Below are 25264 nucleotides of genomic sequence, written 5' to 3'. Positions count from 1 at the left end.
ATAAGGTTACTACTAGGAGAGTCACTTAAAAAATGCTCTTTGTGTAGGTACAGTTTCTCAGATAACTTTGATTACAATAAGATAGCAACCGTTAGGACAAATTGTAAATATGGTTCATACAAGCGCAGCAGCTTGATTTGAAAGAAAAATCAGATGTATAGCCTTAAATGGAATATCCTGTCTGTAGACAAAATGAAAGAATACTCTCAGATTATCACTCTGCAGATACAGGGAGGACATTATAAAGGGCTTTGTAGCAAATACAGACAAGCCATTCAGAAAGAGGACTTCTCATTCTTAAGAAGCAACAAAAATTATCTTTCAGCTCACCTTTGCTGTAAGTTGAGCATTCACTTTATAGTATGGACAAGACAGTCATTGAGAGAATTCCTACCTTCTTTACACCAGAAAAGATCATCTATATTCCTGGAAGTTGCTACTACATATCTCAACCTGATTCAAAAGAACAATATTTTGTCTTGGCACCATTGTAATCTTCTTCTTGACTTTAAGCCGTATCATTGTCACTGTGAATATTTCTTGCTCATGAGACAGAACATCTGTAATCACTACAATACACACTCGAGCTACAGGCACCGCACACCAGACCTATTGCATGTACAACCTTCCAGGATGTTACCTGATGTGTGGATTAAAGCCTAAACCAGGTATTTATTCTGAGAATGCTGTGCTGGTTTTGCATTTGTCCTACATTCAGTATCATGATTTTTAATGCACTATTCCCTAGATCAAATAAGTTTATGTTACTAAATATAGTAATTCTCTCCTCCCTCAGACTCAGCTCCAAAAGAATTAGATTTTTCTCCACCACCATTAACAAGGATTCTGCAAGCCAAGCCAGGCCTCTGGTGCCACCTGTGCAAGCCTACTATCCTCAAATCAAGACATACATGGAAATCTATTTCTTCTGGCTGTATAAAATTAAGCAACTGGAAGTTTAAGTGAATTCTTCTGAAGATGTACAAACTTAAATGCAATGCTTGTTTTTGTCATTGTCCTACAGCTGTGAAAAAAGGGTGGCATTACTCTTCAAGTGGTCATGCCAAATCCTGACTATGCAGGATTTTAGGGAATATTAGTCTGTATAAGGCACACAAATCAAAACCCACTTTGTACCCAACTACATATTTTAACAACGTAGCATTTATTAACATTCTTTTTTTTTTCCTCAACAGAACTAGAGTGACATAACTCTTTTGAATGTATTTGGCCTGCTCTACTTACTAGATCAAAACAGATTTTCATTTGTTTTAAACATAGCAGTGCTGAAGTCTGCCTCACAGCTATAACAGAATGAAAAGAAAAAAACAACAAAAAAAAGAGATAAATTTCCTATGCCAGTCCTGCCTGCAGCCATAAAACCATTTTTTTATTTGTTTCACTTTGGTTGTGCAGAAGTCGTCCTGTTACTGAACAGAAGTTATTTCTCTAGACATAAATGACTACTTATTTTTCCAAACCTGTAATCTGTAGTGAAATCAACAAACTCTAAGCTATGAGTTGCCTGGTAAGTTTTTAGTTTCAATTTTGCGGTTGTTTGGCAGAAGATCTGCATCACTGCTAACCATGCTGGAAGGCGTCCTAAAATTTGAAACATTTATTCCTACCACTTTCCCACATGAAAAAGACAGAATTCTAGAGTCAGTGATGAGCAGATTACAGTCTTGCATCTTCAACAAAAATTGTGTTAAAGAGTTTCTTAACAAGGTTTTAGGCAACAGTAGCAGCAAAATCTGGAGGGTGAAGTCTCAGATCGTTATGCAGAAGGGGCTAAGCTCAAAAGCTGTGTTTTGATCTAGCGTAGTATTTGTGAAATACTTCCACCACACCTCTCTCTTAATAGCTTTTTTATGATAATCACAAAGGTCAGAGGGCTCATGGATATAAGTGAAGAGGGGCAAAAAACATCCTACCAGAAACTACTGGAAGTGTTTTACTTTATCTATCTGAGCAACTGGTTCACATCTACCTAAAGTGTGACAAGTTAAAATACCATAAACCAGTCCTGAAACAAGCAAGTTTCAAAATGCATATAAGGTAGATTGCAACATGTATTAATCTTGCAAGAGTTGTTCTTAATTACTATTATTATTTAGACCATCACAGTAAATGAACCTTTGTCCAATCCCTTTTGGTTTTTTTTTCTAGCCTTAAGAAATCAAAAAAACCTCAGGTTTTTAGTCAGCTAACTAAGGTGCCTTAATGAACTTAATGAGGTTACATATCATTCTTTGGAAAGCAAAACCTAAAACCTGGAAATACTAGAGCTTGCTGCATTTCTCCCATGTTTTCATAGTTTAATTCAGGATCTATAACATATAAAACACTGACACCCCTACATTCAGATGGGACAAACGTGGCTAAACTCAAGTGGTTTTAAAACAGGTCATCCTGAGCAAAGAGCTGAAGTTACTTGGGCTTTCAGCATTAAATACATTCCAACATAGTCAGCAGTGACTGTCTGGCTTGAGAAAAGTCTGGCGTTTAATTCTGGAAAGAATAATCCTATACAGAAAGTTCAGTTTAGCAATCTGCAGAAAACCAGGACCCATCCAGAAAACAGGATTCAGATTGTAGACTCAAGTGCAATCGTTCAGACAGGCTCCACGAGGCAGCACCGCAGAAAGGAAAGGCAGATGCAGAGATAGACAGTGATGCCAGATGCTACCCAATCATCTGCCGCAATATTAGCATACGGTTGGGAGCGCAAGTCAGACAAAGGCGGTAAGACAAAAACAGAACTTGTCTAAAAAACTTTTCAATTGGATTCATTCAAAAAGCTCACGAAAAATCAACATTCCTCCTCCACATCTAGTGATCCTTTTGTCAGACATTTCATTTTCTTTAGCAGCAACACGTGATGGGTCAAATGATGCCATATTCAACACTGACAGAAACCGACTTTTCCATTAGCTGGTATCGGAGAAGGAGCAAGCACAACTTCTTACTCCTCCAGCTGGGCAGCAGAAAGACTGAGTCCATTCGCTGCAACAAAAGGAGACTGCTAGGCCTGCTCAGAAACAGCAATGTTAGGGAGAGGTTTCAGGTGCGGTTCATCAGATGCATATAGTGCTATAAATAGAGGTGCTGTGGGTAAGAGGTTAGCCGTTGCAGAAGACAGCTTCCTCTGCTGTGCAGCAGGCTGGACTTACAGAAGCATGGCCTAAGAGCAAGACTTCAGCATTTATTTGATTTCTGCCTTGGGAAAAGAACTGTCTTTTCAGTTTCTGAAAGCAAGCGGGAGGGTGAAACAAAATTAGGTTGCTGTTGCTTCTCTTGGTTTTGCGATAACCCGTGCAGTAATAACGAGAACGTTTAACAGTGGCAAGACTTCTCCAATTTTCACATGCTCGTAACTTTGAATTTTCAACTGTTGTTACTAACGGTAATCTTCCTAATTAATTCAGCGTGGTGTGCGTGTGCCCCGCCAATGACCTAACTATTTTGGTAGGACGTCTTGTGTACAGATGATGGCAACTCTGACTCAGTTTAAACGCAGGGAGGTGTTCTCCTTAGCCTGATCCTGCTCTACGGAAAAGCTAGGCTCGGGAGGGTTGTCACGGGCCAGCGTGCAGCTCCCTCCCAAAGGAAAACCGGGCTGAAGGGTTCCTCACAAGCCCTGCGAGCTGCCCAGCGGTCAGCCCCGCAGCCAGCCAGCCAGCCCAGCGCTGGCAGTCGCCTGCTGGTGGCAGGGAACCGCGGAGCATCGCTACAGACGAACCGCCGGCTCCTCCCGAGCGAGGGGCACGGCCGGCTGCCCGGGGATCCTGCACACGCGGCAGGAGGAGCTCCGGCGGCGGGGCCTGGCCTCCAGCCCGCCCTGCGGGCGCCTCTCCCCGACCCCCCCCCCCCCCCCACTCCCAGGCCGCCGGCGGGAGCCGCTGTCCTGCGGGCAGGGCCCCCGCAGGCGGCGGCCAACCGATCCCCGCCGCCGCCGGGGCTGGGCTGCTTCGGGGCGCCGCCCGAGGAGAGAGACGCCCCCGTCCGCCCCCTCCTCTCCCGGCACCGGCGCTCTCCTCAGCGCGGCCGTGAGGGCCGCTCCCCGCAACCGCCCCTGTCAGGGAAGGGACCGGCCCCGACCACCCAGCCAGCGGTGCCTGACAGGGCAGCCATGGCGGGAGGGGACCGGCCTCAACCCCCTGACAGGGCAGCCATGGCGGGAGGGGACCGGCCTCAACCCCCTGACAGGGCAGCCATGGCGGGAGGGGACCGGCCCTCTGACAGGGGAACACCATGGCGGGAGGGGACCGGCCTCACCCCCCTGACAGGGGAACACCATGGCGGGAGGGGACCGGCCTCACCCCCCTGACAGGGAACACCATGGCGGGAGGGGACCGGCCTCACCCCCCTGACAGGGGAACACCATGGCGGGAGGGGACCGGCCTCACCCCCCTGACAGGGGAACACCATGGCGGGAGGGGACCGGCCTCACCCCCCTGACAGGGAACACCATGGCGGGAGGGGACCGGCCTCACCCCCCTGACAGGGGAACACCATGGCGGGAGGGGACCGGCCTCACCCCCCTGACAGGGGAACACCATGGCGGGAGGGGACCGGCCTCACCCCCCTGACAGGGGAACACCATGGCGGGAGGGGACCGGCCTCACCCCCCTGACAGGGGAACACCATGGCGGGAGGGGACCGGCCTCACCCCCCTGACAGGGGAACACCATGGCGGGAGGGGACCGGCCCCATTCTCCCACCGGCCCCTGACAGGCGGGCCGGCGGCGGGGGAGCGGGACACCCCGCCGCCCCCGACGCGGAGGGGGGAAGCTCGGGGAGCAGGTGGCGGGGCCGAGGAGGAGGAGGAGAGGGGGGGAGCATGGAGGAGCGCTGGGGGCGCCGGTGCCCTGCCCGGGCCGGCCCCGTCCCGCCGGGGAGGAACGGGCTGTCACGGGCCGGTCGGCCCCGCCGGTTACGTACCTGAAGTAGTAGACATCGCTTTTGCCGGCGCTGAGGCCCGACTTGCGGATCACCTCTTCCTTCTTCCAGCCCGGGGGCAGCGCGGGGCAGTCCATCCTGCCCTGCTTCTCCATGCACCGGGCGCAGGGCCCGAGGCGGCGGCGCCGGATGAAGAAGAAGAAGAAGAAGAAGATGAGGATGAGGAGGGAGGACGAGCGGGGAAGGGGCTCGCCCGGCGCCCAGCCCCCCGGCGCTCGCAACAAGAGCTTTATTGTTCCCGGACACGGCCGGGGCCGGGACCCCCTGGCGATGGCGGCCGCGGCGCGCTGCTCGGCGCCAGGAGCGCGGGCTGCGCGCGCAGCCGGCGGAGCTCTCGCCCCGGCGCCCGCTTCCGCGACTCGAGCCCCGGAATCCGTGTCAGCGGCCCTTCGAGCTGGGGCGCGGCGCGGCCTAGAGGGGCCAGAGCGGCCAACCTTCCGCCGACCATAGAGAGAGCCGTAGGCGGGACAGAGCGGCAACCGGCGGGGACGGAGCGGGGAACGGACAGCGGGCTGCCATGGCCGGCGTTTTCGGACGTCCTGCGAGCGGGGGAGCTCTGCCGGGAGGGCTCGGGCTCTCCGGCGGAGGAGGAGGAGGAGGCGGCTGGAGGAAGCCCGGAGCGGAACCGCGGCGGCAGGTGCCGGGGCAAGGAGGAAAGCGTCCGTCACCTCCCGCTTGTCCCCCGGCGTGAGGGAGAGCGGTGCCGGGCTGGCGTTGGGACGGAGACGCCGACACACCTCCTGCCGCCCAAAACCCCAAATTCCCCCGTTTCCTCCTCCAAAAGCGTCCACGAACGAAACGCTTCCCCCCACACCCCTTCAGTTTATTCGTGTCCTCCACGCTCCCACCACCGGCGCCGCCTCCCCCTCGCCGGGCTGACAGCCCTCCACCGACCGGGGCCCGCCGGTGCTCTGCCGAACTCGGGGGCCCTTTCCCCGCAACACGACGCCGACTCCGCACCCCCAACTCCCCCCTGCCCCGGGTCGGGCACCCGGCAGTCCCGTAACGGAGCCACCGGAGGGCCAACCTCCTGACGGGCTCGGCGGCCCTGCGAGGCGGAGGAGGCCCCGGCCCTCAGCCGCCGGCGCGGCGCTAGGACCTGCGCGGCGCGGTCCGGCCTGGCCGCCTCCCTCCTCCGCGGGGCGGGAGCGGCGTGAGGGGAGCGGCGGGAGAGCGGCCGGCGGCGGCGGTTGGGATGAGTCAGCCCTGAGGCGGCATGGAGCCCTTCCCGCCGCCCACGGAGGAGGATGAGGAAGACTGGCTTCGCCCGCAGCCGGGCGGCGGAGCCGCTCCGCCCGCCCCGTGTGAGCGTGGGGCCCGGGCGGACGGCGGGGCGGGGAGCAATGGCGCCGGCGGAGCCGCGCAGCGGAGCCCGCGGCCGCCGCGGTGATCTGGCCCCGGTGCTCTGAGTCGGTTCTTCCCCGGGCAGGGGCTCCGCGGCCGGGGCAGGCGGCTGGGGCGAGGGAAGGTGGAGTTGCCCCGCCGGGATGGAAAAGCGGGAGCTGCGGGGCGAGCAAAAAAAAATAAAACGCGAGCTCTTTGTGGGCGAGGAGGGCAGAGCCTCTCCTCGGCAGCCATCGGCCTGCCTTGTCTTTTCAATTAGTTCTGCGGTCCTCTCGGTGACCGCTTGGCTCCTCCGCTTAGGGCAGGAGACCTCAGCAGGCGTTCAGAACAGCACCCCCAAAACAGCACGCTGAACTAATGGGGTTTTTTTTTTCATCTTACAGAAATAAAAGCCTCCACCCCTTTGGTTTGTTTGTTTGTTTTTTTTTAAAATTACTTTCTTTTGCCTTTTTTAACTTGGCGGCCTTGTTTTCGTAGCAGGGTTTGCTGTTTGTTGGATGGTGATTTGCGTCTCCGTTGGCCGCCCCTGGGAAAGACGGAGGATATCTGGTAGAGCTATCCTAGCAGAGTTGAAGACAGATTATTTTACAGAAATAAAAATACTTTTCAGTGTTCCACTGTGAAAGGATATCTTATCAGCTAAGCGATGTTCTAAAATGGCTCAGTGAAAAACAGATACAACTGTACCTCTGAAAACGGGAGTGTTTAGTAGTAGGCCGAGTTGCTATGGATGACTTAGGCTCATAAGTAATCCTAGAATTAATGCAGCACTAGAATTAGTAAAAAACTTGTACATTTTGTGTTCTTCTTGTAACATCTGTTTCTTAGTGTGAATTAATTAAAAAAAAAAAAAGTGATGTGTAAGGCGGCTTGTAATTTTTAACCTGTTCATTTACTTTCCTTGCAGCAGGCCACAGCAAGTCTGTATCGGCAAGAAGCACAGCATGCAGAGTGATCGTGCACGTTGACTTGGACTGCTTCTATGCACAAGTAGAAATGATCCGTAATCCTGAATTAAGAGACAAGCCTTTAGGTACGAGTTACTTTGCTGTTAATTTGGAGATAATGTGTATTCAGGCAGAAGAAACTAAGGTCATGAATAAACTAAGGACGTGCCTGTGTGGTGAGATTCAGGTAGGCACAGCGGAGCTGTAACCACATCCCGAGTGAGCAAGATGCAGTCTAGACTCCGTGTAGCTGTGACTGCAACATTAATACATCCTCCTGAGCACAAGTACAGGCGCTTGCCGACGTGTCTGAGCAGTTGTGCGGATTGAAGCTGGTTTATAACGTACACAGGCAGGGAGAGGGCTGAGCCCCATAGATGAGCCTTCTGACACAGTCATGCTTAAAGCATGCTTTATTCCATCCAGTTGGAATAAAGTTAAGAAGTTAAGAACGAACACGAGGCAGTCAGTAGTATCTACGATCAGTGGAGAAAGTACATCATAAAATGACTGTTGCATAAAGAGCACTTTCAGGAGTAAGATTGCCTGGAAAGGCCCAAAATTAAGAGCGATATTGCAACAGGGAAAAACATCTGTAAGGTTTTAAAATGTTCTTACCATCCAGTATACATCAAGAGATCTGTCCTTCTCATAGTCCTGTAAAATAGGACTGTTGTGTTGGTTTGTTTGCTCATTCTATGATGTTGCAGTCTGATCAAAGCATATGCTTCGCAGTCTTTGCAGTGGCATGAAAGTACTGTGGTCTTCCGTGAAGCACCACGAAACCTAAACTTAAAACACATTCAACCTCCATTTTTAGGTGTGCAACAGAAATACATCGTAGTTACCTGTAACTACGAAGCCAGAAAACTTGGAATTAAGAAAATGATGTCTGTCAAGGATGCTAAAGAGAAGTGTCCTCAGCTGATACTGGTTAATGGAGAAGATCTAACCCCCTACAGGGAATTGTCATACAAGGTTACAGGTACAAAATTAACAACTTTTCAGTAGAGGAAAAACGCTGTCTGTTAAACTCTGTGTGCACGTGCACACGCGTGCAGTAGTACATGATGTTTTCCTGCTCCAAAAGATCTTACTAGAATGAGCCTCATACCATGGCAATAATACTTACGGTCGTACAATGTCAATATTTCATAAAATAAGCTATTAGACTTGGTTGCAGTCTGGATCAGGCACTATAAATGTATCATACTGATGTTATAGGGGATTTGTATGCTATGTTAGGATTACACCCATGTAGTTCTTTAGGAGCAATTTTTCTTATTTAAATACTGACTGCAGTAATACGTTTCCAAATGTGAAGCAATGGAGGACAGAATGCTGAAGCCTTCGAGCAGGTGAACTTCTCCAGTATCTCTTTATTGTTAGCAGTGTTAGCAGGTGAAATAGTAATAACTTAAAAGTGAAAGCCCACCTATCTGGGAAACAGATTTCCTTAGGAGAAAGTACTGCAGAGGTTAACAACTATAATTTCAAAAAGAAATGAGGAAAGAAAGAAGAGCTTTGGGGAGAAGAGAAGCAGATGCCAGAGGTAGTTGTGGGATGAAGAAATATTCCCCTTCTTCACCTTTGCTAAAATAAGTGCCTTATTATTTTATCTGGAAGAGAACATGGTTTCTATTCATGGAATCATCCTACTTGAATCCATGGGGAATCAGCTGTGGGTTGATGCAGACATGAAAACCTCACGTTATTTAGTTGTGTGCATATTATCCTTGGGTATCTTTTCCTCCTAGAGTTGTTGGGGGAATTTTGTCCACTGGTGGAAAGGCTTGGGTTTGATGAAAATTTTGTGGATATCACAGAGATCGTAGAGAAAAGACTAAATCAGCTACAGCAAAGTGGATGTTCCAGAGTCTGTGTGTCTGGCCATGTGTACAACCACCAAGGTGAGTTAAACATGTTGAAAAATATGGTCAACGTTTGTGAAGTTCAGTACAAAGTATCTGTCTGCTTCTAAGTATTGTCCAGAGCTGAACAGCTGGAAACGTGTGTTGCTCTGTGCTTGGTTTCCATATTTGAGAGTACATATATCACAAATGTTAATCAGCATTCCAGTTAGATTGTATATAAAAAAAAAATCTCTGCAGCAGATAAGCATGTACAATGATTTGGCAGAAGAGATTTTCATTGTCCTTTTTTTTTTTTTTCTTTAAAGTAGTTTTACTGTAGTAAGACACAGAATTTTGTTTCAGCTTGAACGTTGTTGTCAGTTGGCAAAATTGAGTGAGTTTCTTGGTGAAGAAAAACAAACAGTAAATTTTTGCTGCAACCATTAGGTCAGGAATAGACTTACTGAGACTAAAGTAGCTAACTGAGCTGCTTCATACATTGTGAATGCAATAGCTATGCCATGATACTCATTTCATGCACTAGGAAGAAAAGCGGTTGTTTTTCTCCTGGACTTTAAGCTATTGCAATGGCTTCGAATATGGTTTGGAGAGGAGGGAAATGCCTGAATAGTCCTTTTCCTCATTTGGCATTTGCATGTGAGTAATAAAGGCTTAGCTGCAAGGCAGCCCTCTAAACGGAAGATTTGTAAATCTCTACTTTGGTCACGTTGGTACAAGAATCTGTGATATTTAACACTTTTCTTTGACATCCCTTAACATATTGTATTTTATATTTAAAATACTCCCTAAACATTATGCTTCCTGGACAGCATGCCCCTGGTTTTGGACAGCAGCAGTCTCCCTTTTACCAGGGTTTTTGGGAGATAGGAGTGAAGTTAAACTTGGATACAGAAGCCATGGCAATACCACCTGACCCATGAGACCATACTTTCTTGTACTGCTTTAATGCAATGCGAAAAAATTCTGAATCTAGAGAATTAGTTAACTAGGTGACTGTTTACATACTGAACACTGCTTTCTTTTTCTTTGCAGCTATCAATTTGCTTGATACAACGCATGTAAGACTAGTTATTGGATCTCAGATTGCAGAGGAGTTCAGGGAAGCCATATATGCGAGACTGGGCCTCACAGGCTGTGCAGGAGTGGCCTCTAACAAATTACTGTCTAAACTAGTATCTGGGACCTTTAAACCAAATCAGCAAACAATTCTTCTGCCTGAAAGCTGTCAAGATCTAATACGCAGCCTTGATCACATCCAAAAAGTGCCCGGTAAGTATGGTGCTATGAGCATAGATGGAGAGCATATTGACAACTCATAAGATGGTAAGAAAAAATACTGAAAAAATTATAGCTGCAATAATTTTAAAATCCAGTTCTCACAAGGAGGCAGCAGGGTGTGCGGGTGTGTGTTCAGGGTGCTTTCTATTTTTTCATAAGCTGTTTGAGTTTTGTTCAACAGAAGCAATGAAAGGACTTTGGTTTTCTGAATTTTCGGCTGTGACATAAATGTGTGGCAGTGCTTTACAAGGTACCTTCAAAAATACTAAAATCTCTGTTTGTTTTTATTGAAGCCCAAACGCTGTGGTTGATACTAGGTTTTAAATACAAACTTTTTTAAACTTGCTGATTGGAAACCTACTGATAGTTACTAAAACAGTCTATTGGAGCCTGGAAACCTACTGATAGTTACTAAAACAGTCTATTGGAGCCTGGAAACCTACTGATAGTTACTAAAACAGTCTATTGGAGCCTGATAGAATACTCTGAGGAAGTTTTATATTTCCTAAATTTCCTAGAATATTTCCTAAATATTCTGCACTGGCACTGTGCTGTTGGCCAGGAAGCATTGATGTAGGCTACAGACACAGGGAGATTTTTGCTGTGTCCCAGTATGGCTTTTCTAATGGCAGATTCTGAAACTCGAATGGAAACTCAACGAAAACGTTGCTGAAAAGCGTGCATTGCAGTAGGGAAAATAATTGTCAGTACTACGTGGGTGGGCATTTTTTATATATATGGTTTGGGTTTTTTTTTTTCACTTTTCTGTGTATTTTTAATACACATTTTATTTAGGCATTGGCTACAAAACTACAAAACGTCTTGAAACACTGGGTGTTAGGAACGTGTGTGATCTCCAAGCATTTCCGTCTGCTGTGTTAGAGAAGGAACTAGGTGTTTCTATCGCTCAGCGTATCCAAAAACTCAGCTATGGAGAAGATGACTCCCCTGTGACTCCATCAGGCCTTCCTCAGGTACAAGTATCGTTCTGAAGCACTTTATAAGGAGCAAAAAAATTGCTTTTAGTTTTATGCAGCTTTGCTGGACTAACCAAAATGATGCATTTTTGTATGTATTCTCTAGTACAACTCAAATTAATGTGTAATTCTCGTGAAATTCAGTCGAGCTTTGAGTGTCAAAGATATCTTGGTGTTAATTCTACACGCTTAATTGTGATACTTTTTTTCCTCTTCAGAGTTTTCAAGTAAATATAAAATTGAAAGGAGTAATGTGGTTTTTTAGTCCTTTAGTGATGAAGATTCCTTTAAAAAATGTTCATCAGAAGTGGAAGTTAAAGAGAAAATCGAAGAACTGCTTCCTAACCTATTAGACAGGTGACTTGTCTTCAGTAGCTCTTTTTGATGACTTAAATTGTGACCTGAAGGGACTTGGAGCATATGTTAGGTTTGTCTCATACTCTGCATTTCTTCTCTCAGCAAAATGCATTTATAGGACAGCACCTGCCTCTCCAACTTACCCTTCAGTCTTTTTTTCTCAATTCATGGATTGTCCTGCTGTATTGCTCCACTTTCCTCTTGTCCCCATCATCTGTCTTGCCCCCAGGCTGGCTGCCAGCCCTTCCATTCCTATGCAGCTTCTCTGATAAGGACCTTTGCATATTCTATTTGTTCATCCTTCTCAGTTGCTGTTGCTTTGGTTGTGCATCACAGTATTTAGTACATCTTCACTAATTTCTGTGAAGGAGCCTAAGTTTTCTTTCCTTAAGTGACTTTCTCTACTTTCACACCCTTGGTGACCATCATTATGCATGTCTGCTGTTCCACAGCTTGCTTTTCTGTCAGTCTGAAAGAACATTTCACTCACAAAATTTGAAGTGAGGCTCTTTGTCCTATCTTGTTTACAACATGTAGAATTGACAAAATCTTTTTTGTACAGAAATACATCCTCCCTACCCCTCAATGCCTTTTGGAGGGGGAAAGAAACAATTACATACTCTTAACCTTCTTCCAAAAGCCAGCAAACCTTTTGCTGCTAAAGTGGGTATGTTTCCTTGAAAAGCAAAAAGAAGACCTAAAAGCTGAGGATTATACAGGGTATAACTGCAGACTATACTACTTTTAATGTATTAAATATTGAAATGTGGCAGTATTGCAGACTGACCCACTTAATTTTCACATTCACTTCAGGTGAAGGCTCCTGGAGACAGTATTCACATTGTATTGAATTTCTAACTTCTGGGTAATTACGGGAAGCAGCTAGGACCCAAAGTTCCCTGTATAATCAGTGGAGTAAGGCTAGAAGTTGGGAGAGATCTGTAATGCTTAATTTGACTTTGTAACCTAGATGCTGTGTGTTTCCATGGAGCCTCTGAAAAATACTCATAGTAATACTTACTGCTTTGTGCACATTAATGCTCCACAGAATATACAAAGATGGAAGACAACCACACACAGTGAGACTGACCATACGCCAGTTCTCCTCAACCGATAAATGGTTTAATCGGGAAAGTCGTCAGTGTCCTATTCCGCCTCATCTCATTCAGAAATTTGGGAAAGGTAAACTTAGAATTTTTGAAAGTATCAACTTTGTGCTACTACCACCTAACTTCTCTGTAAAATTCCGTTACTTAGTGTTATGATAATATTCCCTACACTTCATACTTGGAAACTTTTCCATTACTTGTAACGGATGTATCTTGATGAGGTGTGCTAAAAACGTATAGAACTTCACTGTAGGAATAACTTCTATGTTACCACCATGTTTTAACCCAGTCTGGCTGGATTCCTGGCAGTAAACTTCTTGGTGGGGTGGGAATGTGCAACTGGGGGCTGCTTCCCAGATTAATAATCTGCTTTTCTAGGTTAGGGATTTGAATTATGTTCTCAGTTTTATTATGTAATAAAATGTCTTTTTGATGTACCTCTGAAAATTAATAACATAAAGGCTCTCATCCTTCTCAGACTTAAGCTTTCCAACCAGTAGTGGCAATTCATTTGACACTTCATTCAGATTGGGGTGAGGAAATAAATCTGAATCACTGCTGCATCAGCACACAGAATCACTGTTCCCTGACTTCAATTCCTGAATTACTTCTCACAGTCCTAGAGAAGCTATTGAAAGTCTCTGTACCTTCTCACTTCAAAATTGCTACTGGACTTCTACATTGGAGGAGACAGTTACTGTCAGCTCATATAGTCATGCAAACTCCATTAAACCATGTTGTTATTACCTGTGTTGGGGTAATGTTACACACCTACATGGCTCTGTAAAGGCCCTTTTTAGTAGAATTGGATCATTTTTCAAATCTATTCAGCTTGGCTTTATTCTGTAATTCTTCCTTTCTAATCTAAGTCAATCTTCACAAGTGTGAAATTAAGCATTTTTACTGGAGGTAAAGAAAAAAAAAAAAAAAGCCTGTTACTCAGTTCAGGACATACTTGACAGGGCAGAACAAACATCTTCCTGACCATACTGACCCATTATTTTGGAAGCCTTTAGCAGCGTTTAGAGTTTAATACTTCAGGAATTCATGTTTTGAGATGAATAAAGGTTTCCTTAGTGTGTATAAATGGAGTTACAAATATTCTCATGTTGCTAAGAATAGCACTGTATTTTCAACTTCTTCTATTATGACTGATCTCTTACTTTTGTGTACATGCAAAATGTTGAAAGTTCAGAATGTGAAGTTAGAAGATTACCTTTGTATTTTGCTATTTAAGTCAATCTTAGTCAGTTATTTTTGATTATATACATTGGGTTTTTTCAACCTTTTTTCTTTTAGAAAGCAGCAGCATCCTATCTCCAATGGTTGATATACTAATGAAACTCTTTCGAAAGATGATAGATGTAGATCAACCATTTCATCTTACTCTTTTGAGTGTCTGCTTCTCCAACCTCAAAGATCTTCCTAGCAGCAAGAAAGGATCAATTGGTTTCTATCTAAAGCAGGTATCACCTCCATCAGGCTCTGGTAAACGTGTTCAGGTAAGCTGAAAGATACTGAAAACTATCTGCAGATAAGAAAGTTCTGAGATATTTCTGTCTTTATTATATAGATTTAAATCTTAACTGCTTTGGAATTTTTTAGGATTGTAAGTTTTATTCACCTGGTAAAAATGAAGATTTATTTGGAGTCTTCTGAGCAGGTGTTACTTGTTCACTTTCTTTCATTAGACAGACTGCTTAAAAGAGATTTAATACTGTCTTGAATGGGACAGCCAGCTAGGTTATCAAGCCCCTTAACTGAAGAGAACAGAATTCACTAAGGAAGAAATCCAAACTTATTTCTTCTAAAAAATAATTGCTGAATTTGGCTGTTCAGTAAGATCTGCCCTTTTAGCATTCGTGGAACAACAGGCCACTTACTCAGATATTGTCATACTAAAGCATTTTTTACCTTGGACTAAAAGCTCCTTAAAGTTGCTTATCATTTACCTTGTTGCTTTTATTAAGATACTTTCACAGTGATTATTTACCTTCCTATGCATTCTCAAGTCTCCCTGTTCAGACTAGAAATTAATCAAAGATTCAATTCTGTATTGACCACTAGCTTCAGATCTAGTGAGCTTCTAATTCCTGCTCAGAATTGGAACAAACCTCCTACCTCCCAGCTCCATATGCTAGACAGTGTAGGAGCTGTCTGTGAAAACACTGCTAAGTATTTCCACCAGATGCTTTCAGTACATAATACGGAAACTTAGTAACTTCAAAATTGTGTTGTGTAACTGTTTCTGTATTGACATAGCAATTTTGCATATTGATAAACTTGTCTATTTCTCAACTGCTCAGGACTATGATGGATAACACCATAATGTGTGTTCTAAAGCTCCAGAGTTTTAAAGCAGTAAAGTGTAACTTCAAGGTATTTGCTGCTTTTAAATAAGAAAAGCATTCCTACATGTATGTACTTTTCAAGGTCTGTGCTTGAAAATAATATTTAAAAAAACACTACTGATTGTAAGGGAAAAAAAATTACTCTCTGTTAAGGAATAATTTGAAGAACTTGCTGTTAGTAAAACAGTGCTTTGTCACTGGTCGATTACACAGAACATACTTATGCTTTTATGTACTTTTTTTTGCCACAGGAAGTGGAAGGTGTCTCACAAGGTGAGGGAAGTGCTTCTTGGAACCAGAACTGCAACAGAACTGGAACTACAAAAACTAGGAAACTTTCAGAGGAAAAGAAAAGCAACATAAAAAAAGCAGGAATTCCTGACTTCCCATTTTATTTGTCTCCTGGTGACATTGACCAGGAAGTCTTTAGGGAACTTCCAGAAGATATTCAAAAAGAAATTATTTCTGAAAAACCAGAAGCAATCCCTACTGAGGATGTTTCAGGTCAGCCATCAGTATATTTTGCAGAAGAGGTGCACAGCACTTCCGCAAATTCTAAGGGACTAAACAGTGATACACACGCTACAGGGTGCAGTATACATCTCACGTCAGCTCATGAATCTGTAACTGTTCTGGCACACAGCTCCAAGGCCAGTTGTTCTTCTGAGTGTCCCAGAAGTGCACTGACAAGCAGCAGTATGGAAAAACAATCTACTGACTCTCTGAACTTCAGAGGGAAAGATCTGTCATCTCTGGAAGCTGGAGCCAGCCAAACTATTCTGCGTGTCCCTGTCTTGGATAAAGATAAGCAGGCCTTTCAAACAACTTCTATGCATAAAACCTATAGTAGGCAAGCAGGAACTGTATTTCCTCCTAACGTTGACACAAAGACTTTTTATGAACTACCTGCAGATGTGCAAAAAGAACTACTAGCTGAATGGAAGAGGCAGGAACCTGTGTCCAAAACTTCTAGGGATAAACCCCCTGAAAAACCTAAAACAAGTAAAGGAAGAAGGAATATGGCACCATGTTTATCACAGTCTAACAGTTTGCTAAAATATTTTAAACCACAGTGAAACATTTTTCATAATAGTGACACTATAAGAATCAGCACTTGAAGGCACTTTAGTTATGAAAAGTTTACTATAAATTGTAAAGGTGTGAATATTAAAAATATATTTTGACAACTTCTGACATAAAACTTGCTGGTGACTGTTTAATTAGTCATTAGTCTGCCTTATTTTTCTTTCTTATAAATTGACATTTATCTGATGAATCTTTAGTTGTCCTAAAAATATAGTATGCAAACATCTTTCAGTATTCACTATTAATACCTTAACACGTTGACTGGGGGAAAGGAGTGTTTACTCTAATTTTCATTGAGTTATACTATGTATGCAGTTACTTGGGAGGGGATTGAGCAGAGAAGATGAAAGCAATATTCACACTGTTCTATAATTTGCACCACTGTTTCTCTGATTTGTGATGGAAATTACTATTCACATGGCTATCACTATTTCCAGCAGTTAACTCGTAACTGGATGTACTAGAAATACTAAGGGGTAATGGGAAACATTACTTCCAAATGAATTGTATCACCAGCTTGTTCCTGGAAATTAGTCAGCATATAAAATTGTTTAGGTTTTGTACTCAGGATTCAGCAAATGACAAACAACTCTGTGTATAAAGAGCAGCTTTTAATGAGATGCTATATACAAATTCATCAGGCTTTTCTTGACATATTTAATTCCAAAACAGTGAAATAGTTGCTCATTACACTTGCACACTTACAGTTAATAAAAATGTTTAAAGTCTCTAGCACACGAGATGTTTGCTTGTTTCAGTCAAGAGTACATAATTGAGGTAAGACTTTATCAAAATGTGTTTAAAGCTATGGCAAAATATTTGACTACTGTATTTTAACATTGTTATAATTTATATCACCAGACTCTTGCATGTGTGTGTGTATATATTCTCTGCATATAAAGTGCAAAAATATTACAAAACATCACCTGATTACATTGAAAGTGACATCCTGTTCTTTGATGGCACTTCAATGTAAATTCTTGCATCATTCCCAATAACAGAGAAAACCAGCATTCACCATTTTAACAGTTAAGCTTTATGTATTTCCACATAAACCACAATTAAAATAAACTTCTCCATCTACTTTAAAAATGAATCCAAGTAAAAGATGCATGTGACTTAAGTTCTTATTATTTTCCACTTACGTTTAATCATGGTCTTTCAAGCCTTTCAGTCCAGCTCTTGTTTCAGTGATTAAGTTTATGAGAGTAGTAGGTAATACTGTCTCCACTACAGAACTCGGAAGCATTCCTCCTAGTTCTGGCTGAATAAATACAACTAGCTTAGAATGCTCTGGATTCCTGTGATGAAAGGAGCAAAATCCTTCAGTTAACACTTGTTACTCTTGCTATGAAACTTAGTGAGATGTACGAATGTTTACAATTCATAGTCCATCTCTGTTGAAATTACTAATACAGAAAAGTGGAAGTTTCAATTGTTTCAAAAGATAGTCTGAGTCACAAAACCGATCTGCACAAAACTCAAAAGTTCCCCCAGAATAAAACGGCCTAAATAAAATGTTAAAAAAAAGCTGTGTGGTTCAGTAAGTTTTAAGCTTTGCATAGAGAAGACAACCAAGTAACCAAAGATGCTATAAGAGGGCTAGAAATACTTACTCGGGCAAAGGTGAACACACATATCCACAGGGATTGTTATAGCCTCGAACACAAGAGGGAGTTGGAGGGCAGCTGGAGTATTCCACGCTGACAGCTGTAAGTCACCATGCACACAGAAAAAGCAAAATCAAATTAATTTTGTTTATATATGTCAATCATACAACTCAAAAATACTTTTTAAAAACAAACTCCTCCAACTACTATAGGATAGTACAAGATCTCGCAATACAGTTGCTGCTGTGTTTAGCAATTCCATTCTGTACGTGAAACACCTAAAGGACATTAAATATTTGTGCAAGTAATTCAATACATGTAAAAATTTCTATAGGTGTTTGGGAAGACATACCCAAAAGTATTATCCTTGAGATGTGATTACATATACCTAAGTGTTGAGGTGTGGCTTAGTTCTGGACAAAGAAGTTAGTTTGTCAGCAGATGCCATTAATTAGTAAATGGAATTGCAGAGATGAGGAAATTGCTGCACACATGCACAATAGTAGTTAGGAGGGGTTCTTTTGTTTAGTTATCCATTACTTTTGCATAATAAAGTATTCTAAGAATATGGCTTGAAAAATACCGATAGGTCAGTAAAGTTCCAAGATGAAAAATGTTGTTTTCGGCCATGTACTAAGATCCACACAAAGGAAAAAGATTAGCACGGAAATGGAGCAGCAGTGAGAGATTTTCCTGGTTGGCCATATAGTTGTAATATTAATCATTTTACATTTTGTATAAGTTTACAGAGCCAAACTCGAGGAGAATCAAATATGGGGCAAATTAGCAATTCACTCAGAGAATAGCATATTAGGCAAGTAGCATCTGGTCAGGAAGCCATCCAAGTACAGAAAAGTGTTATTAAATAAACACTGAATTTATATAGTGAAATAATAAATTCTAGCTTCCTCATACTACTACTACATTTTTTTCAATTTTTCAAAGAGAGGCATAATAGGAGAATAAACAGTATTTTCTTCAAAGATCAATTTTTATAGTTTCAGTACTAAAAAAACCCAACAACTTTGTTTTGGGGATAAACAGGAGGGGACTGTTAAAATCAGTAAGACCACACATGAGCAAGGTACATGATACTATGATTAGGCTGTAGAACTTACTACAGCCATTCACCTTAGGATTTCCAGAACGCAGCCAAAATACAAAAGCGTTAAGTAGTTACATGCAACTTACAGTTAGTTGTAAGGATATCACCAGGGTATGGTTTAACATGCAGCAGGTCAACAAAATCTCTTGATGATATCAGTCCCATACCATAACTGTGTGTTACACTGTGGTATATACCAGTGTCCTACAAGTAAGTAAAGGTAATTTTTTGAATTAGTATGTCAGAAGCTAAGTTTTATTTACTTGGCAAAGCAGCATTACATGTTGAATAATGAGTGTGTGGCAAAAAATGGATTCCTATTTGTTAGCAAAAGACAACAGTTCTTGTAACCTAGTTAGTGCTGAACTAACATGAGAGCCATGAAGGGGATCTTCCAGTAACACAGGGTAGGGATTCACTGCCATGCCTTGTGCCCTAGATTTGAGGCAGGAGTATAGTTTCTGTGTGGAAGAACTCAAAATGTGCACGTTTAGTATCCACATTTGGTGGAGCTAGAATGCCTATTTGCATTAAAATACACATGCTAGATTGCACATTGTATTCTAGGACAAAGATGTATAATCTGTTAAACTAAATCAGTTCCAAAAAAAGCTAAGAAGATGTGGTTGGATGTACCACTACTACTAACATCTGACCAACTCTAGCAGATCCAGGCAGAGGAAAATGAGAGAGAGGTTCAGGTAAAACAAAAAAGGGAGGATTTCTCCCCTTCCCACCCCCACCCCTTGGTTTAGGGAGTACTTTCACACACTTGAGTCATTCATACCCATGTAATATGTTCTGAGACCTCCCTCCATCTCTCTCAAGTGGTTAGATCAAAGCCGGCTAACACAGGATGATACTCTTCATGGGAATTTGGAGTTCTGGGTTTCCAGAGTGCCTGAGACAAAGCCCCAAGCAACTGGAATTCAGAACATACAGGATTTCACAGCACTAGTACAGCATCAATTCAATTTCCATGCTGCCTTTAACTTTGGTGATTTTTTTTAACGTGTGTAAACTATGCTTACTGAGAGGGGAGCTTTCCCTACATTTTGTTGTCATTGTGTCTCACCCTACTCTTGATGGAGACTTCTGTTGTTTTCCGTGGACTGAATTCTTGGCATGTTTGAGGACATTTATTTCATAATAAATATTTAAATTTACCCTAACTTTTAAATTACCCTCAATATTTAACTCCTAAGGGGAAGGACACGTTTCATACCCATTTCACATAAGCAGCAGGCTTAGAAGTTTTTACTGACCCAGAACGTATTTTGCAGAGAGCTTTCTTCATCCAGGTAGAGGTCTTTTTAGTCACCATAATTCATGCAGAAAGAGTTAAAATAAAATCTTTGCATTAAATTATTGCATTACCTGGTCAATCCTTTCTAACAGCTTGTAAGATTGTAAAGCTTTGTCCCATTTGTTTCGATATTCAGGAAGATACATAAAAGGAATAATTTTACTAGGGACTTCCTTAATTATCCCTTCTCCACGGTATCTAGATTGTGTAAAAAACAGATATTGAATTCACATTTATAAACTGGAAAAGTAAGTTATACAATAATAAGCATCTAGCAGTTGGGGATGCCAGGCTATAATCACGTAAAGCACATGAATGTGATTGCACTTGATGGATTGATTAAAATTCAAGTAGTAATAAAAATTATTATTCTGCAACTGATTTTTGAGACCATTACATTCTTGGCACCACACATTTTAAATTAATTATTTGTGAGCTATTAGGAACCTGTTCATTTAAAAACATGCAATTAATCTATTAATTTATTTTTTCTATTTAGATACTTTCAGTCCATTTTGACACTGACTGCAAATCTTCTCACTGTTTATGAGCTAGCATATTCTGGCATTTCTCCAGCTTTTGTTCATAATCTTCCAAGGAGTTCAAGGGAAAGTTCACAGAGGGGAAGAGGGGCCTCTCACAAGGAAATACGAAACTCCTGTAATGCTGGGAACTGCTCACTAATACTGATAGTTCTCACACCTAGTTCCTGGAGAAACTGTGAATCACTACAGTAAGCACCCACAGACAGCAATTAAAAGGTGAAGGATTAAAAGCAAAGGTGAAGGATGCTGCATGGTGACAGATGAGCTCAAAGGAGACTATGATTGCAAACAGTTTAAGAAACATGAAATCAGATTTACAGACCCTGATGATGCATGAGTGTAAGTCAGAAAGAGCGAAGACAGCCAAGCTCAAACCCAAACACTGAGGCCCTGTAAAATCATGGGTCTGTTTCCTCACTCTGCAGCAACTCTTGTCACCACTCGCTGCCTTGGTGGAGCGCGCACAGTGTGGGCGCATATGACTACTCCAGAAACTCGCTTCTCCACTAACTATAGCAGGTCCGATGGTGACAGAAAACATTTTAACGCCTACTCAAAAACAGCGAACGTAAACCGTGGCAGGACCAGTTAAAATCGGCATATTAATATATGGATACACCCTTTATTTCCTAACTCCCATGAATTTATGTTTACCAATCTCCTAAGCAGCTCTCGTCTGCATCCTGTAATATCTTCTCTCCTAAACTCAGTGTGAGTTGTTAATCGGAAGGACTTCTTCTAGGCAAGGCTTCTGAAAGACACAGTTGCTAGAATAAAAGAAAGGGCACACTTGTGAAAAATCTCAACTTCCAGTTTTTACAGTGGATTATTGGGAACACTGGAAAAAGAGGAAGTAAGCCTGGTAAAGACCACCCAGATCACCAGATCTAGTCTCCCTGTCTTAGACAAACTAAAATACATACCTCATTGTCTTTCTTGAGCTTAGGTGACATAATTCCAAATTAAATCCTATTCAGCCTTGAACAATCACCTTAATGCTTCTCTGAACTCTCCTGAAAGTATTTCACCTGACTGAAGCAAGGATCTCTATTGCTTTTCACTTCCAGATCCCATACTGATTTCTTTTAGCAAGTAAAGCAAACTGTTAATACTCCTGCCAATCAAAAAAGAAACTGGCATTTGTGATATGCGGTTAATAAATATTCAATGTCAAACTGAAAATGGGAACAGCTATACTCTTGCTCCTAGAAACAGCTAGTATTCCTTCACAGAAGACACACTAGGGACCAGTACTGCTTGTTAATGTGACAAAGACTTGTACAAAAGATAAACGAATGAAAGATTCTGGCTCCCTGTACCAAATGGCAGAAAACATGATGATGCTTCTCCTAACTGCAAACGACTTGCTGCATACAGATCTGAATACAACTGAAAATGGCTTTGTGCCTGACTGAGACTATAGCATATCTTTTGTCCTCCACAAAAAGTCAGGCACATTCTTGTGAATTCTAAGCAACCAGACTCTCAGTCCCTCACATCTACCTGTATTGAAATAAGATCTGAAATACAATAATAATGCCACATACAAAGTATGCAAATTATTAAGATAACAGTACTTTTAACATATTCTAATGAAATATTACACTATTTTCCATTATAATACTGTAGAGTAATTCTTCTGTAATATTAGTGATAAAGCATTGTCGTCTTTAATACCTTTTTGCTCAAACCTTCAGAAATAATTAGAAAACCAAGTAAGACTTGGATTAAAATACCACTAATCACAAACATCTCATCATCTCGAGAACAAAAAATAATCAGATGCAAATTTTCTCTACTGCCTATCTGTCTATATTGGCATTTAATATCATTTAATACTCATTAGGCATTAAAAAAAAAGAGAGAAAGAGAGAAGCTAAGGACATGTTGCAAGTGTCCTCTTTTCCTCCGCTTTTGCACACTTCAGTGAGATTTTTCTTCTTTCCCCCAGTTTAATGAGCTGAATCAGCTTGGTAAAGACTCAGCTGAGTGCCACTGCCACCATAAAGGAGAAGCAGGATTGCAGAGCCAGGAGAGGAGTAGGGAAGAGGAGGGGAGGAAAACAAAGAGTAGAGCCAGTGCTATCAGTGACAGCAAGCTGTGAGATCAGCTTAGTCTGCCTCGCCTAACTCTGCCCTGTGGGCCAAATCTAGCTGCTTAACAACAGCACGGAATTCATCGCTCAGGAGAAGGAAGGACAGATGGAGTTGCTGCTGCAGAGATTATATGACCTTCTTATCTCAGTACAGTTAATTCAGTTTCAGGTGCCAGAAAGAAAAAGGTACAAAGGACAGATAAGGTAGAGCAAGAGCGTAAGCATGTCTGCATGTGTGAGTATCAGTCATTTCACAAGTATGAAGGCGTGAAAAGCAAAGTCCAGCTGATAAGATGTAATGGCTTGAATAGAATATTCCACCAGGAAGAGTCACTGACTTCAGGCCAAAACTGTGACTTCATACCTACTTATTCCATATTAGTAAGTGTTATATAGTATTTAATTTTCATAGCACATTTGAAAATTGCTTGGGAAATCCATCTCTCTTATTCCAGCCCTATTGCTTACCCAGTGTAACTACAGCGCAAAATCTTCTCTACAGCTAATAAAACTAAACTTAACACTTCCATGAAGGACAGAACATGGTTAACTTTTCCATTTCAACCTTGGGTGTCACTGTTCAAAAAAGATGTTGTTATTCATTACAATGACAAACAAAATGTAAATACTTACATATTTCCTGCATACTCTTTTGAAGGCTTTGAAGAAACTGTAACATTTTTCTCAAAGTAGAAAAAGGAAAAATAAAAACTTAGCAGTTGATAAAGAGTTGTCAACTAATTTTAAAGGAAACACTTTTTGCAACAAAACATATTTAATAAAAATAACTTCATAAACAATATTAACTAGTATTTTCTTACTGAAATTTTTATCACTCTCCATCCTGAAGTATCTTGACTGTACGACAAAATTTTTTCTGAAACTTCATCTGCAATTTTCTTATAGTCCATTTATCTGTAAAGATTTAAAAGCAATTTGCTGGCATATGATAAAAGAATTCCTTAAAGAGCAAAAAACATAGGGCTCATTCCTGTATTCTTTCCACAGCTTTTAGTATACATTAACTGACTATTTCTATCAAATGAACTTTTTATTCATCATATTCAATTTCGGAAAAAGATAGTTATTATTTAAACAAAATTATGTAATTGACTTCCAGTCTGGGCTACTGAGAAGCAGCCACTGGTGTGGATCTTGAGAATGAATTACAGCATCCAGAGAGACACACCGTTCACTCTATACTAAATCCACCATTACTCCCCATTAAAACTTCCACTCCTTATACAGTTTATCACCTGAGATTCTGATTCTGCCATGATTTGCAAAAGTCACTAGACTAGCAACCAACTTGTGTAGTTAAAACACACGAGGCTCAAACAATTGAAGAGAGATTTTTCTTACATCAGAGCTTTATGCAACGATCATTATAGGCTGCGCTACTGTGGAAAGTCTTTGGTGAGTGAGAGGCCTGGCTCTAGCAATCGTGCAGCAGCAAGGCTGCAAAGCCACCCTTACCAAGACATCCTCCACCCAGCCCTTTCCAGCCCAACCCAGCCCTCCCCAACGCTGACATCTCTGGTATGCTGCAGCTCCCTACCTCCCCACCTTCTTCCTCCCCGCCAACACGTACAATATCTCTCTTGTAACTCTTTCTCGTAGGAGGATCAACTGTGGTTCTCAGGCCAACAGCACTGAACGCTTCTGGACCAGTCTCTCACACAAAGTTAACTTCATACCTAAACCTTTATGGGGCTGTCTTGTGTAACGGGTTGCACAGGCTTTTCCAGAGCTACCTCAGCGACATCCTGTGGAATTTAGCCGGGTGCTCAGTTTGCACCCCTGAAGGAGGGGTGCCCGCCCAGGGCTACGGATAAGCACACATCCTCAGCCTGCCACGAATCCGCGGCGCCTCCGCAGCCCCCGCAACCCGCTCGGGGAGCGCTGACAGGCCAAGCCGACCACCGAAAAGGCGGCGGAGCCGAAGGCCTGGTCGCCGGGGACCCTCACCCCCGCGGAGGCGGCCCTGAAGCGCGCTGCCCAGCCCCATGAGGGGCGGCGGGCAACCCACCCAGCAGCCGCCCACCCCGCTCTCTCTTGCGGCGGGCGGGCTGCCCCACACAGCGGGAGCTCAGGGCAAGAGGGAAAGGAGGCGACAGCGGCAGCTCGCACTCACCTCAGCGGCGCGGCGCGGCGCGGAGGGGAGAGCCTTGCACACGGCCCCGCCCCGCCTTCTTCCCGCCTTCCCGCCGCGGAGCATGCCGGGAACTGTAGTCCTGGCTAGGGCAGCCGCCGGCAGCCCGGCTTCGACTACAACTCCCGCAGGGCCGCGCGGCCGCCCCCGCGCCTGCGCGCCGCCA

At 43.1% G+C, this 25264-nt stretch overlaps 3 protein-coding genes across 8 annotated transcripts in view; 1 reads left to right on the top strand and 2 right to left on the bottom strand.

Annotated features, from left to right (window-relative positions):
- MBD2 (methyl-CpG binding domain protein 2) overlaps positions 1–5269 on the bottom strand; it is a 42471-nt gene extending 37202 nt beyond the window's left edge. The window contains exon 1 of the mRNA XM_069775041.1: positions 4945–5269. Within this exon, the coding sequence (XP_069631142.1) occupies positions 4945–5057 (113 nt within the window). The 5' untranslated portion in view covers positions 5058–5269. The remainder of the gene's footprint in view (positions 1–4944) is intronic.
- Positions 5270–5772: 503 nt separating this feature from the next.
- Positions 5773–16419, top strand: POLI (DNA polymerase iota). Of its 2 annotated transcripts, none has more exons than XM_069775040.1 (10): positions 5773–6266; positions 7217–7339; positions 8074–8238; positions 9011–9163; positions 10160–10396; positions 11201–11379; positions 11648–11739; positions 12788–12921; positions 14148–14350; positions 15451–16419. In XM_069775040.1, the coding sequence occupies exons 1-10, from the start codon at positions 6179–6181 to the stop codon at positions 16273–16275; spliced, it is 2199 nt and encodes a 732-aa protein (XP_069631141.1). In that variant the 5' UTR covers positions 5773–6178; the 3' UTR covers positions 16276–16419. The 2 variants fall into 2 exon arrangements, with proteins under 2 accessions (XP_069631141.1, XP_069631139.1); XM_069775038.1 differs by having other exon boundaries at positions 7214–7339.
- On the bottom strand, positions 8020–25160 carry STARD6 (StAR related lipid transfer domain containing 6). Of its 5 annotated transcripts, none has more exons than XM_069775046.1 (8): positions 25081–25160; positions 23768–23861; positions 23580–23629; positions 20378–20504; positions 19087–19204; positions 17902–17995; positions 17431–17586; positions 8020–8039 (listed from the first exon to the last, which is right to left on the bottom strand). In XM_069775046.1, the coding sequence occupies exons 2-7, from the start codon at positions 23855–23857 to the stop codon at positions 17433–17435; spliced, it is 633 nt and encodes a 210-aa protein (XP_069631147.1). In that variant the 5' UTR covers positions 23858–23861; positions 25081–25160; the 3' UTR covers positions 8020–8039; positions 17431–17432. The 5 variants fall into 5 exon arrangements, with proteins under 5 accessions (XP_069631147.1, XP_069631146.1, XP_069631143.1 ...); XM_069775045.1 differs by lacking the exon at positions 8020–8039 and adding an exon at positions 11152–11401; XM_069775042.1 differs by lacking the exon at positions 8020–8039 and having other exon boundaries at positions 16878–17586.
- Between the last annotated feature and the right edge of the window lie 104 nt (positions 25161–25264).

Source organism: Haliaeetus albicilla, chromosome W (genome assembly GCF_947461875.1).
Source record: "Haliaeetus albicilla chromosome W, bHalAlb1.1, whole genome shotgun sequence".
NCBI classification, from domain to species: domain Eukaryota; kingdom Metazoa; phylum Chordata; class Aves; order Accipitriformes; family Accipitridae; genus Haliaeetus; species Haliaeetus albicilla.
This window is presented reverse-complemented; position numbering and strand designations above follow the sequence as displayed.